Raw genomic sequence first — 12,257 nt, 5'->3', positions numbered from 1 at the left:
GAAACTTAAAATCTTTTTTGTTTGTTTGTTTTTTATCAATCTTTTTAATAGAAAATTGTATCCAGTTTTTTTCATATTTCAAACATAAATGTACTTTAATAAAGATAATCCCATTTCTTCTATCTCTTTCAATGATTATTACAGTGAAAGGTAACACATGGATTGTGGGTGCTCCTAATGAAATGCTAAGTAGTGTAAATGTAAAGAGAAATCACCTTTTTGACATGAAAGAAAATCAACAGTCACACAAATTCCACATGATTGAAGTAAGTAAGGCATAAAGTATAACAGTCCCCATTTCGTGTTTGGCACATATATTAATACATTTTCAAACTGCAAACAATTTAAGACCAATAGATACTAAAACCAACTAGCATAGTAATAAAATGCCTAAAGGTTATGAACATCTTAAATACCTAATTCCCATATATAACTTCTGTTACCAATCATATCTTCTGTGAGGTTTGAGCTGTTCAACGCATTATTTGATTCAGGAATTCCCAGAATTCACTAAGTGTCCTACAGAAAATTCATGTTGAATCACACCACTCCTCTCTAAACTGGCGGATCTTTTGATGGCCTTCATGTATGAAAACACAGGCATACCCGACTCACAATTTTGAAAAAAAAATGGACGGCCTTCATACATGCCACTTTTTAATTTTATCCAGTCATTGATCTTCTGAAGAGTTGTTTTTTCTTGACTTAATAGTTTTGCAACTTTTTTCATCTTTTGATCATTTCTTTTTATATACTTCAACCCTTCCAGCTGAAGCTGGTCCAGCTTTTCATCTAGGCTTTCATCTAGGGGTATGTTTTCACATATCACAGGATTAAATCTAAAATACGTGTCAGGAGGTAATAGGCCATCAAGCATTATATGGACTTCCTCTGTATCTGTAGCACTGCTGATAACATCAGAGAGCTTGGTCTTCAGGCTCGAGTATGTTGAGGTATTCCTCACATCGCTCTCATACCGTCCTGTGCCCAAAGACACTAGACACTCAAGCGGGGTATCTGGCCAGATACATTTACATTCATGCAGGGCAAGGCCGAAGGGTTATTCAGAAGCAAACCTCCATCTTGATGAAGATCATTCCCCAGCGCATATTCTGCAAAGTAGCCTGGGGCAGCTGATGAGGCTCTAATGGCCTGCCACATCTTACACTGACAGCTGATGAGGCTCTAATGGCCTGCCACATCTTACACTGACAGCTGACGAGGCTCTAATAGCCTGCCGAATTTTATGCTGACAGCCTCCTAAATAGTGAGAGTTGGTGCCAGGAAAATGACCATAGTTTCTGAACACACAAGCTTTTGGTGTTTGTCCTCTGTTTACTATGGTACTTATAGCAGCTACCTTAGGACACACTGGGTCTCTCGCTGTTTCAATCACTAATGCAGATCCAATTCTATCCTTAAGGATCTTTTCCCACGTGTGACTGTCATAAAATGCATGGCTCCAACTCATTTTGACGGTCCCAACAATGACATTCTGTGTGAACACATCCATGCCCAACTTTCGATAGAGTTCCTCACATTCATCCAGTGGCATGTGAAACAATCCCAGCATAAGTGCTAATATGGCCCCTGTGCGTACACAACAGATGTAATCAAAAAGCTGATGAATTGGCTTTTGAGTAAGGGAAACTTAAAATCTTGAACTAGTGATTATGAAAAATGGATCCTATACTGGAGTTAGGCTAATAATTTATCGAACTCCATTGATTAATGTTAGGATTCTGAACTTTCAAAGTCCTAATATAACAGTGGCAAATTGAAGGGAAGAAAGCTGAGGCATTTTTGTACCTTAAATCATTTTGTCACCATCCAAGTTTTTTATGTCCTCCAACCTTTATATCTTGCAACTACGGACCTCAAAACACCTTCTTAGACCCTCAAATATTTTCTTAGATCCTCATAACTTAAGCTTTCATATCCTCAGACCTTGCATAAAATTTATACCTTTTTCCATCTAATTATTTATCATGAGACATAGATGGTTGATCATTGTGAAGCAGTCACTGAAAACTGAGGTTTTTAGATAAGAAAGTAGCAAAAGGTTACATTTGAAACTTGTACATCTCTTTATCATGAAGCCTGTGAGCAAGACAAACTTGTTTGCCTTTCTGACAAGAGTCTGGTAGTCTTAACAAGCTAATTAACTGATTATGAAGTTAACACAGTGGTGGATTGCCTTGCAGCAAGAAGCTATTGCCTGTTCTCTAGCTGTCAAGCTACAGTTGGTTTAGCTGTCAGTGTAATCAGAGACCTGAGAAGGATAAATTTTAATCTAGATGCCATATATTAATTAAATGACAAAGGTTGTTCTATAGTCCACACCTAAACAGTTTTCCCAGGTCCCCTGTGGTCTCTATCAAAACTCAGGCAGAGGCAGTCTGGCCATTAGGCCCAGAAGATGAGAGGCTTTTGTCTGTGGAAGAGAAACATGGGAAAGATGATCTCACCTTGTCCTAGCCAATATGAGACATTCAATTGTCTGGGTGTCCTATGTTTGTCCACAGTTCAGGTCAAGCCCTGGCAGTGGGAAAGGTATTGGGATAGTGTTATCTAGTGGTTAGTGTGTCACAATCCAGGTGGAGTCCTTTATCACTATGCCCATATCTTCTTGGAGACCTTGGGAGGGGAGGGTCACAGTTCAGATTTGGGAGACTCTATCTGTCATAATAAGCTTATACATCTAATGCCATATTCAGCAGATCTCTAACAGGATTGAGAACTAGTATCTATTGAGCATATCTGAGTTAGACAGTCTGTGTCTGTTTTTAGTTATCTGCTCTAGCTGTAACTAGCAAATATAAAGCAGGGACTGAAGTTTAATAGTCTAATTAGCTACACTGGTTCTAAACATGACTTTTGATTTTGAACACATTAGAGAATATGACCATTTATAGGGTTACTGACTATCAGCTTGTATTTTTAATTATAATAGCTTTCATGAGACTAGAGCTGTTATACTGGCTTTTGAGACTAAAACCTGTAATGGTAACTTTTGAGTCCAAATCCTGTTAGGTTTGTGTAACAACCCATTTGGGGTCAGTCAACAGAGAGAGAGTGGGGATGGAGGGGCAAGAGATGTGAACAATGGAGACAAGACAGAGTCTGATCAAGTCTCTTTCATTGTTAGGAATTCCTGGGTATTTATACGCTTTACCATGTGCCTTGTCCTCATGAACAAGCAGGGGAACACAGCTGAAGGCACTATGCCACATGCCTTGTAGCCATGGATACCACGTGCACCTTGCAGCTGGGAGCACTAAACAAAGATGTTTATCAAGTGTGCTCAGCTGTTGTAGGCTGAGGAAAACAAGTCTCTTGTCAGGGTATATGGCTCTAGATGGCTCCAAAAATGATAGCTGCTTTCTGCTAGGACTTGGCTCCCAACAGGTTTGAGCTTTAAAAATTATGATTTTGAGTTGAAGCTCATTTAGTATCAAATCTAAAAACATAGTTCTCAAAGAGATTGAGAAACTTTGATCTTTACATGATATATCTATAGCTTTTTACACAGTGTATCTATAGCTTATAAAATACAAAGCTACATTATAAAATAACATCAGCAAAAACATATCTTTAAGGCAGTGATCTTTAAACCTTTTAATGTTGCAAACCTCTAAAGTGATATTAAAATAAACTATCTTTTAAAGAGTGAAAACATAGAGCAACAGTGTGACAATTTACCCAACCAGGATAGAGATCGTATAAAAATCTTATCTCAGTTCAAAAGTATCTTTGGGGACCTGCCTTCCTAGTTGGCTTAGGTCACCAGTTGCTCCCCTCAAGCAAGACAGCAATGAATTGAGAACTTCCCACAACAAAGATGGCTGGCCTCAACCAAGATGGCAGTGAAGCTATAGCTCTGCCTTTTCCAGCCCTTAGCAAAGATGGCAACTAGTCAAGTGTTGGTTGCATCCCAGGATGACATATCGTGTGATTTAAGATTACCTGAACATGGGGATTTTAATTACTATTTTGGCCCTGGACTTTAAAAACATGTCTGAGTCTGAAAAGGCGAGCAATAACTTCTTTAAAACACCATAGAATAGTAGTAGACTAGTATTGAATAATTTTAAGCTTATATATGTTTAAATAGCATCTGAAAGGAACAGCATTCATTACATAAGCATGCACTGGCTTTGTGCTAACAACAAGACAGATGGTTAGACACACACTTTAAATTAGCTTTTGTTAATCTGGATGGACCTCTATGATCTTGAAATTTTATCATCATATAAGAAACATTTTAAACCAGGTTGAATTGTATACATAGCATGTTGTACCTATATAACTATGAGGGCTGAAGAGATGGATCAACTGTTAAGAGCACTGACTGCTCTTCCAGAGGTCCTCAGTTCAATTACTGGCAACCACATGGTGGCTTATAACCATTTTTAATGGGATCCAATGCTCTCTTCTAGTGTGTCTTGAAGACAGCTACAGTGTATTCATACATGAAATAAATAAATAAATCTTTAATATACATATATATAACATATTATATATGTAATATATATAACTTTAAATTTGTATCATCATACAAAAATCCATATTAATTTAAAATATAAGCCTTGTTTTCTTAGTCTGAAAGGAGATTTCTATAATAAACAGTTAATTGGGATTAAGACATTTTATAATTGCTGTTTCATAATTAAAGCTTTTTTGTATATGCAGAATGGAAAGAAATTAGATATAAAAAATTTAGAGCCGGGCGGTGGTGGCGCACGCCTTTAATCCCAGCACTTGGGAGGCAGAGGCAGGTGGATTTCTGAGTTCGAGGCCAGCCTGGTCTACAGAGTGAGTTCCAGGACAGCCAGGACTACACAGAGAAACCCTGTCTCGAAAAACCAAAAAAAAAAAAAAAAAAAATTTAGAAAGTAGAAGTTTAAGAGTAGGCAGAGCAAGTTAAGTATAAAAGTTGTTTGAATCATTCACAGTGAGAATCCAGAAATCAGAAATAAAATCTGGAGAGTGAGCAAACATCTGCAGGTGGGGAAACCAGAAAGAGGAATGGGGGGTGGGGTGGCAAACACAGGTCCACATGGGCAAGCTGGGAGCCAGTGCCATGTGGAGGGAATCAACATCAGTAGAATTTGGAATTAAATCATACAGTGATCTATACATCTCAGGAGTGAGACCAGGCAGGAAGATCCGGGGCCTAGAGAAGAGACATAGAGAATTGCTTTCCACCTCCCCGATCGCTCATATTATTTGTAGTAATTTTATTGGAAAGACAAATAAATTTAAGACTAAGGTTTTTTAAGAGGCATCTTATGAGAGGCCTGTTCCTATGGATGGGAAAGTGGAAGTGGAGTGTCACTGTAGCCTGGAGTCGTGGGTGTCCCCAGACCCAGGGAGGACAAAAAAAAAAAAAAAAAGAACAAAAGTCATTCAGTAGATCATCATGCACTCAACAGGGGTCAGAGGTCAGAGCCTAGCCCAGCTAAGGAGACCTGGTGCCTGGTACCAGGACTTTTGGAGAGACAGAAGGCAGAGAACCAAGCTCCAGAAAGGGGTCCTATCCACAAAAAAGATCTGAGTAAGAAAAGAGCAGAAAGGGGTGCAATAGCCTAGCAGGGCCTATGGAAACCACAGAGTTGCAGCTTCAAGGGTAATGGTACAGGTACAAGTGAAGAGGGTAGGATTGAAGTCAGCTTTAAGGGCTGCAGCTGAAAGTGCCTCTGCATGTAACAGTATATTGAAAGAGTTCCTTGGACTCTGGGAGATGTTAAAAAGACCAAAAGGGAAGCTTACCTAACTGTTGGTGGGTGGAGTGATGAGCAAATGGTGAGCCTGAAAGCACAAAGTTGGAAACACTGAGTCTTTAGGCACCAGTGATGCAGCTGGAGGGAACATCTTGGTGTGTCCAGCCAAGGTATTCAGCTATACGACAGGCTTAGGATAAAAGGACATTTACTGGCAGGTAGGAGACCTGGAAAATGGAGTAGAGGCAGAGAAATAAGGTGGACAGATAAGAACAGAAAGAGAGAGGACCCACCCCGCGCCTGGTCCTTTTGGCTGGGGCAGACACCGAGTGGGTCTGCTCCTGTAGAGACACCTTATCCTGAGCCATCCTAGAGGAGCCACTGCACTGAGAGCAGCGGGTAAGAACCCTCGCCCACTACCTCACACTCCAGAGTTACAAATGGGAACCAGGGGTGCTCAGGAACCATCAGCCACCCAAACCCTGTCCCTCTGGAATACTACTTCCCTTCTGCCCCACACCTGGTCCTTTTGGCTGGGCGCACACCTAGCTGGTCTGCTCTTGTGGAAACACCTTATCCTGAGCCATCCTAGAGGAACTGCTGCACTCAGAGCAGCAGGATTTTAGGATCCCAGAGGTGGCCCGAGTCCCAGGAGTTCTTCCACCTAGGAGCTTAGGAGCACGGGAACACAGAGACATCTGTACTCTGAGGAGTTCTGACACAAGCAGGATAACTGGAAAGATAGACTCCAGTCAGACACAGTGAGCACAGGTAACACTAGAGTTAACCAGATGGCGAAAGGCAAGCGCAAGAACACAAGCAACAGAAACCAAAGTTACTTGGCATCATGAGAACCCAGTTCTCCCACCATAGCAAGCCCTGGACACCCCACCACACAGGAAAAGCAGGATTCAGAATTAAAATCACTTCTCATGATGATGATAGAGGATTTTAAGAAGGACATAAGTAACGCCCTTAAAGAAGTACAGGAAAACACAGGTAAACAGGTAGAAGCCCTTAAAGAGGAAACACAAAAATCCTTTAAAGAATTGCAAAAAAACACAACCAAACAGATGAAGAAATTGAACAAAACCATCCAGAATCTAAAAATGGAAATAGAAACAATAAAGAAATCTCAAAGGGAGACTACCCTGGAGATAGAAAACCAAGGAAAGAGATCAGGAGTCATAGACGAAAGCATCACCAACAGAATGCAAGAGATAGAAGAGAGAATCTCAATAGAATTTGGAAAACATTGACACAGCAGTCAAAGAAAATGCAAAATGCAAAAAGCTCCTAACCCAAAACATATAGGAAATCCAGGACACAATGAGAAGACCAAACCTAAAGATAATAGGTATAGATGAGAGTGAAGATTCCCAACTTAAAGGGCCAGTAAATATCTTCAACAAAATTATAGAGGAAAACTTCCCTAACCTAAAGAATGAGATGCCCATAAACATACAAGAAGCCTACAGAATGCCAAACAGACTAGACCAGAAAAGAAATACCTTCTGTCACATAATAAACAGAACATCAAATGCACAAAACAAAGGAAAAAAATGCTAAAATCAGTAAGGGGAAAAGGTCAAGTAACATATAAAGGCAGACCTATAAGAATTACACCAGACTTCTCACCAGAGACTATAAAAGCCAGAAGATCCTGGACTGATATCATACAGACCCTAAGGGAACAAAAATGCCAACCCAGACTACTATACCCAGCAAAACTCTCAATCACTATAGATGGAGAAACCAAGATATTCCATGACAAACCAAATTTGCACAATATCTTTCCACAAATCCAGCCCTTCAAATGATAATGAATGGAAAACGCCAACACAAGGAAGGAAACTACAACCTAGAAAAAGCAAGGAAGTAATCTTCCAACAACCCCAAAAGAAGATAGCTACACAAACATAATTCCACCTCTAATAACCAAAATAATAGGAAGCAACAATCATTTTTCCTTAATATCTCTTAACATCAATGGACTCAATTCTCCAATAAAAAGGCATAGACTAACAGACTGGCTATGTAAACAGGACCCAGAATTTTGCTGCATATAGAAAACGCACCTCAGTGACAAAGACAGACACTACCTCAAAATAAAAGGATGGAAAACAATTTTCCAAGCAAATGGTCCCAAGAAACAAGCTGGAGTAGCCACTCTAATATCAAATAAATTTGACTTTCAACCAAAAGTAATCAAAAAAGATAAGGAAGGATACTTCATACTCATCAAAGGAAAAATCTACCAAGATGAACTCTCAATTCTGAACATCTATGCTCCAAATACAAGGGCACCCACATACATAAAAGAAACTTTACTAAAGCTCAAAGCACACATGGAACCTCACACAATAATAGTGGGGGATTTTAACACCCCACTCTCAGCAATGAACAGATCATGGAAACAGAAACTAAACAAAGACACACTGAAATTAATAGAAGTTGTGAACCAAATGGATTTAACAGATATCTATAGAACATTTCATCCTAAATCAAAAGAATATACCTTTTTCTCAACACCTCATAATACCTTCTCCAAAGTAGACCATATAATTGGTCACAAAACAGGCCTTGGCAGATACAAAAAGATTGAAATAATCCCTTGCATCCTATCGGATGACCACAGACTAAGGCTGGTCTTTAATAATGACAAAACCAATGGAAAACCCACATGCAAGTGGAAACTGAACAATGCTCTACTCAATGATGACTTAATAAAGGATGAAATAAAGAAAGAAATTAAAGACTTTTTAGAATTTAATGAAAATGAGGACACATAATACCAAAACTTGTGGGACTCCATGAAAGCAATGCTAAGAGGAAAACTCATAGCTCTAAGTGTCTACAAAAAGAAATTGGAGAGAGCACACATTAACAACTTGACAGCACACCTGAAAGCTCTAGAACAAAAAGAAGCAAATACACCCAAGAGGAGTATACATCAGGAAATAATCAAACTCAGGGCTGAAATCAACCAACTAGAAACAGAAAGAACTATACAAAATATCAACAAAACCAGGAGTTGGTTCTTTGAGAAAATCAACAAGATAGATAAACCCTTAGCCAGATTAACCAGAGGACACAGAGACAGTGTCCAAATTAATAAGATCAGAACTGAAAAGGGAGACATAACAACAGAAACTGAGGAAATTCAAAAAATCATCAGATCCTACTACAAAGGCCTATACTCAAAAAACTGGAAAATCTGGATGAAATGGACAATTTTCTAGACAAATACCAGGTACCAAAGTTAAATCAGGAACAAATAACTCATCTAAACAGGCCCATAACCCATAAAAGAAATAGCAGCAGACATTAAGTCTCCCCACCAAAAAAAGCCCAGGACCAGATGGTTTTAGTGCAGAATTCTACCAGACCTTCAAGGAAGACCTAATACCAATTCTCTTCAAACTATTCCACAAAAGAGAAACAGAAGGAACACTACCCAATTCGTTCTATGACGCTACAATCACACTCATACCTAAACCTCACAAAGACCCAACAAAGAAAGAGAACTTCAGATCAATCTCCCTTATGAATATTGACGCAAAAATACTCAATAAAATTCTAGCAAATCAAATCCAAGAACACATCAAAACAATCATTCATCACAATCAAGTGGACTTTATCCCAGGAATGCAGGGATGGTTCAATATTCGGAAATCCATCAATGTAATCCACTATATAAACAAACTCAAAGAAAAAAAACCACATGATCATATCACTAGATGCTGAGAAAGCATTTGACAAAATTCAACATCCCTTCATGGTAAAAGTCTTGGAAAGATCAGGAATTCAAGGCCCCTACCTAAACATAGTAAAAGCAATATACAGCAAACCAGTAGCCAACGTCAAACTAAGTGTAGAGAAACTTGAAGCAATCCCACTAAGATCAGGGACTAGACAAGGCTGCCCACTCTCTCCCTACCTATTCAATATAGTACTGGAAGTCCTAGCCAGAGCAATTAGACAACAAAAAGGAGTCAAAGGAATACAAATAGGAAAAGAAGAAGTTAAAATATCACTATTTGCAGATGATATGATAGTATACTTAAGTGATCCCAGAACTTCCACTAGAGAACTGCTAAACCTGATAAACAACTTCAGCAATGAGCAGGTTATAAAATCAACTCAAACAAATGAGTAGCCTTCCTCTACGTGAAAGATAAACAGGCTGAAAAAGAAATTAGGGAAATGACACCCTTCACAATAGTCACGAATAATATAAAATACCTTGGTGTGAATCTAGCCAAGCAAGTGAAAGATCTGTATGACAAGAACTTCAAGTCCACATCCAATAGAGGACTAATATCCGGGCAGTGGTGGCGCATGCCTTTAATCTCAGCACTTGGGAGGCAGAGACAGGCGGATTTCTGAGTTCAAGGCCAGCCTGGTCTACAGAGTGAGTTCCAGGACATCCAGGGCTACACAGAGAAACCCTGTCTCGAAAAACAAAAGCAAAAACAAAAAAAAAAAAAAAGAACTTCAAGTCTCTGAAGAAAGAAATCAAAGAAGATCTCAGGAAATGGAAAGATCTCTCATGCTCATGGATTGGCAGGATTAATGGATTAATTATAGCAAAAATGGCCATCTTGCCAAAAGCAATCTACAGATTCAATGCAATCCCCATTAAAATACCAACTCAATTCTTCACAGAGTTAGAAAGAGAAATTCTCAAATTTATTTGGTATAACAAAAAAACCAGAATAGCAAAACCTATTATCAACAATAAAAGAACTTCTGGAGGAAAGGCCATCCCTGACCTCAAGCTATACTACAGAGCAATAGTGATAAAAACTGTATTGGTAGAGAGACAGGCAGGAAGATCAATGGAATAGAATTGAAGACCCAGAAATGAACCCACACACCTATGGTCACTTGATCTTTGACAAAGGAGCTAAAACCATCCAGTGGAAAAAGGACAGCAGTTTCAACAAATGGTGCTGGTTCAACTGAGGGACAACATGTAGAAGAATGCAAATCGATCCATACTTATCTCCTTGTACAAAGCTGAAGTCCAAGTGGATAAAGGACCTCCACGTAAAACCAGATACACTGAAACTAATAGAAGAGAAGGTGGGGAAGAGCCTCGAATACTTGGGCACAGGGGAAAAGTTCCTGAACAGAACTCCAATGGCATATGCTCTAAGATCAAGAATTGACAAATGGGACTTCATAAAATTGCAAAGTTTCTATAAGGCAAAGGACACTGTCAATAGGACAAACGGCAACCAACAGATTGGGGAAAGATCTTTACCAGTCCCATATCCAATAGAGGACTAATATCCAATATACACAAAGAAGCCAAGAAATTAGACTCCAGACAACCAAATAACCCTATTTAAAAATCAGGTATAGAGTTAAACAAAGAATTCTCAACTGAGGAAACGCAAATGGCTGAGAAGCACCTAAAGAAATGTTCAGCATCCTTAGTCATCAGGGAAATGCAAATCAAAACAACCCTGAGATTCCACCTCACACCAGTCAGAATGGCTAAGATTAAAAACTCAGGTGATAGTAGATGCTGGCAAGGATGTGGAGAAAGAGGAACACTCCTCCATTCTTGGTGGGATTGCAAGATGGTGCAACCACTCTGGAAAACAGTCTGACAGTTCCTCAGAAAATTGGACATATCATTACCTGAGGACCCAACTATACCACTCCTAGGCATATTCCCAGAAGATGCTCTAACAAATAACAAGGACACGTGCTCCACTATGTTCATAGCAGCTTTATTTATAATAGCTAGAAACTGGAAAGAACCCAGATGTCCTTCAACAGAGGAATGGATATAGAAAATGTGGTACATTTACATAATGAAATATTACTCAGCTATTGAAAACAATGAATTTGAGAAATTCTTAGGTAAATGGATGGAACTAGAAAATATCATCCTGAGTGAGGTAACCCAATCACAATAGAACACACATGGTATTCATTCACATAGGAATCCTGTCACAGAAAGACAAAATTCTCAAATGTAAAAAGTGAAAAACCAGACAAGCACACAAAGTATTTCAGTGCTCAGGAACCATTTTGAAACAAGATAAATGGGATTTTAGAAAACTGAGACCAGCAGAGCTAGGCATGGTGGCTTGCTTGTAGTCACAGCACGACAGAGGTAGATGCAGGAGGATCTGGAGCTCAAGGCCATCATAGTAAAGCTGAAACCAGCTTGAACTACTAGAGAGCTTACCAATAGAAAACAAGCAACAATACTCTACCACAACCCCCAAAAATATAAATTTTGAGACTGGAAACCGAATCTGATTCCAACACTACAAAAGAAAAAAAAAGTAAAAACCCCTTATATTGGAAATGTTAAATAAAGGCCAGAGTACAAAAATAATCTAGCAGGTATAGCACTCAGCAAGTTCAATCAGTATGTGTCTCTAAGATAGAGTTTTGAGGGAATACACCTCAGTGGTAGCATGCCTGAGTAACATCCATGAGGCCCTGGGTTCAATCCCAAGTACCTCAAAAAAAGAACAAAGGAAAAGGAACTAAAAACTTCCTATATCA

The 12,257-nt window shown here is 39.1% G+C and overlaps 1 protein-coding gene across 1 annotated transcript; it reads right to left on the bottom strand.

Moving 5' to 3' along the window:
• Nucleotides 1-490: 490 nt before the first annotated feature.
• LOC114612169 (calcium-independent phospholipase A2-gamma-like) lies at nt 491-1,975 on the bottom strand. The gene is given in 4 exon segments (XM_028757133.1): nt 491-1,053; nt 1,056-1,082; nt 1,348-1,650; nt 1,966-1,975. Coding segments are annotated over 4 exon segments (903 nt in total).
• Nucleotides 1,976-12,257: the final 10,282 nt, after the last annotated feature.

This window comes from Grammomys surdaster, unplaced genomic scaffold, assembly GCF_004785775.1.
Source record: "Grammomys surdaster isolate TR1022 unplaced genomic scaffold, NIH_TR_1.0 126133, whole genome shotgun sequence".
NCBI lineage: Eukaryota > Metazoa > Chordata > Mammalia > Rodentia > Muridae > Grammomys > Grammomys surdaster.
This window is presented reverse-complemented; position numbering and strand designations above follow the sequence as displayed.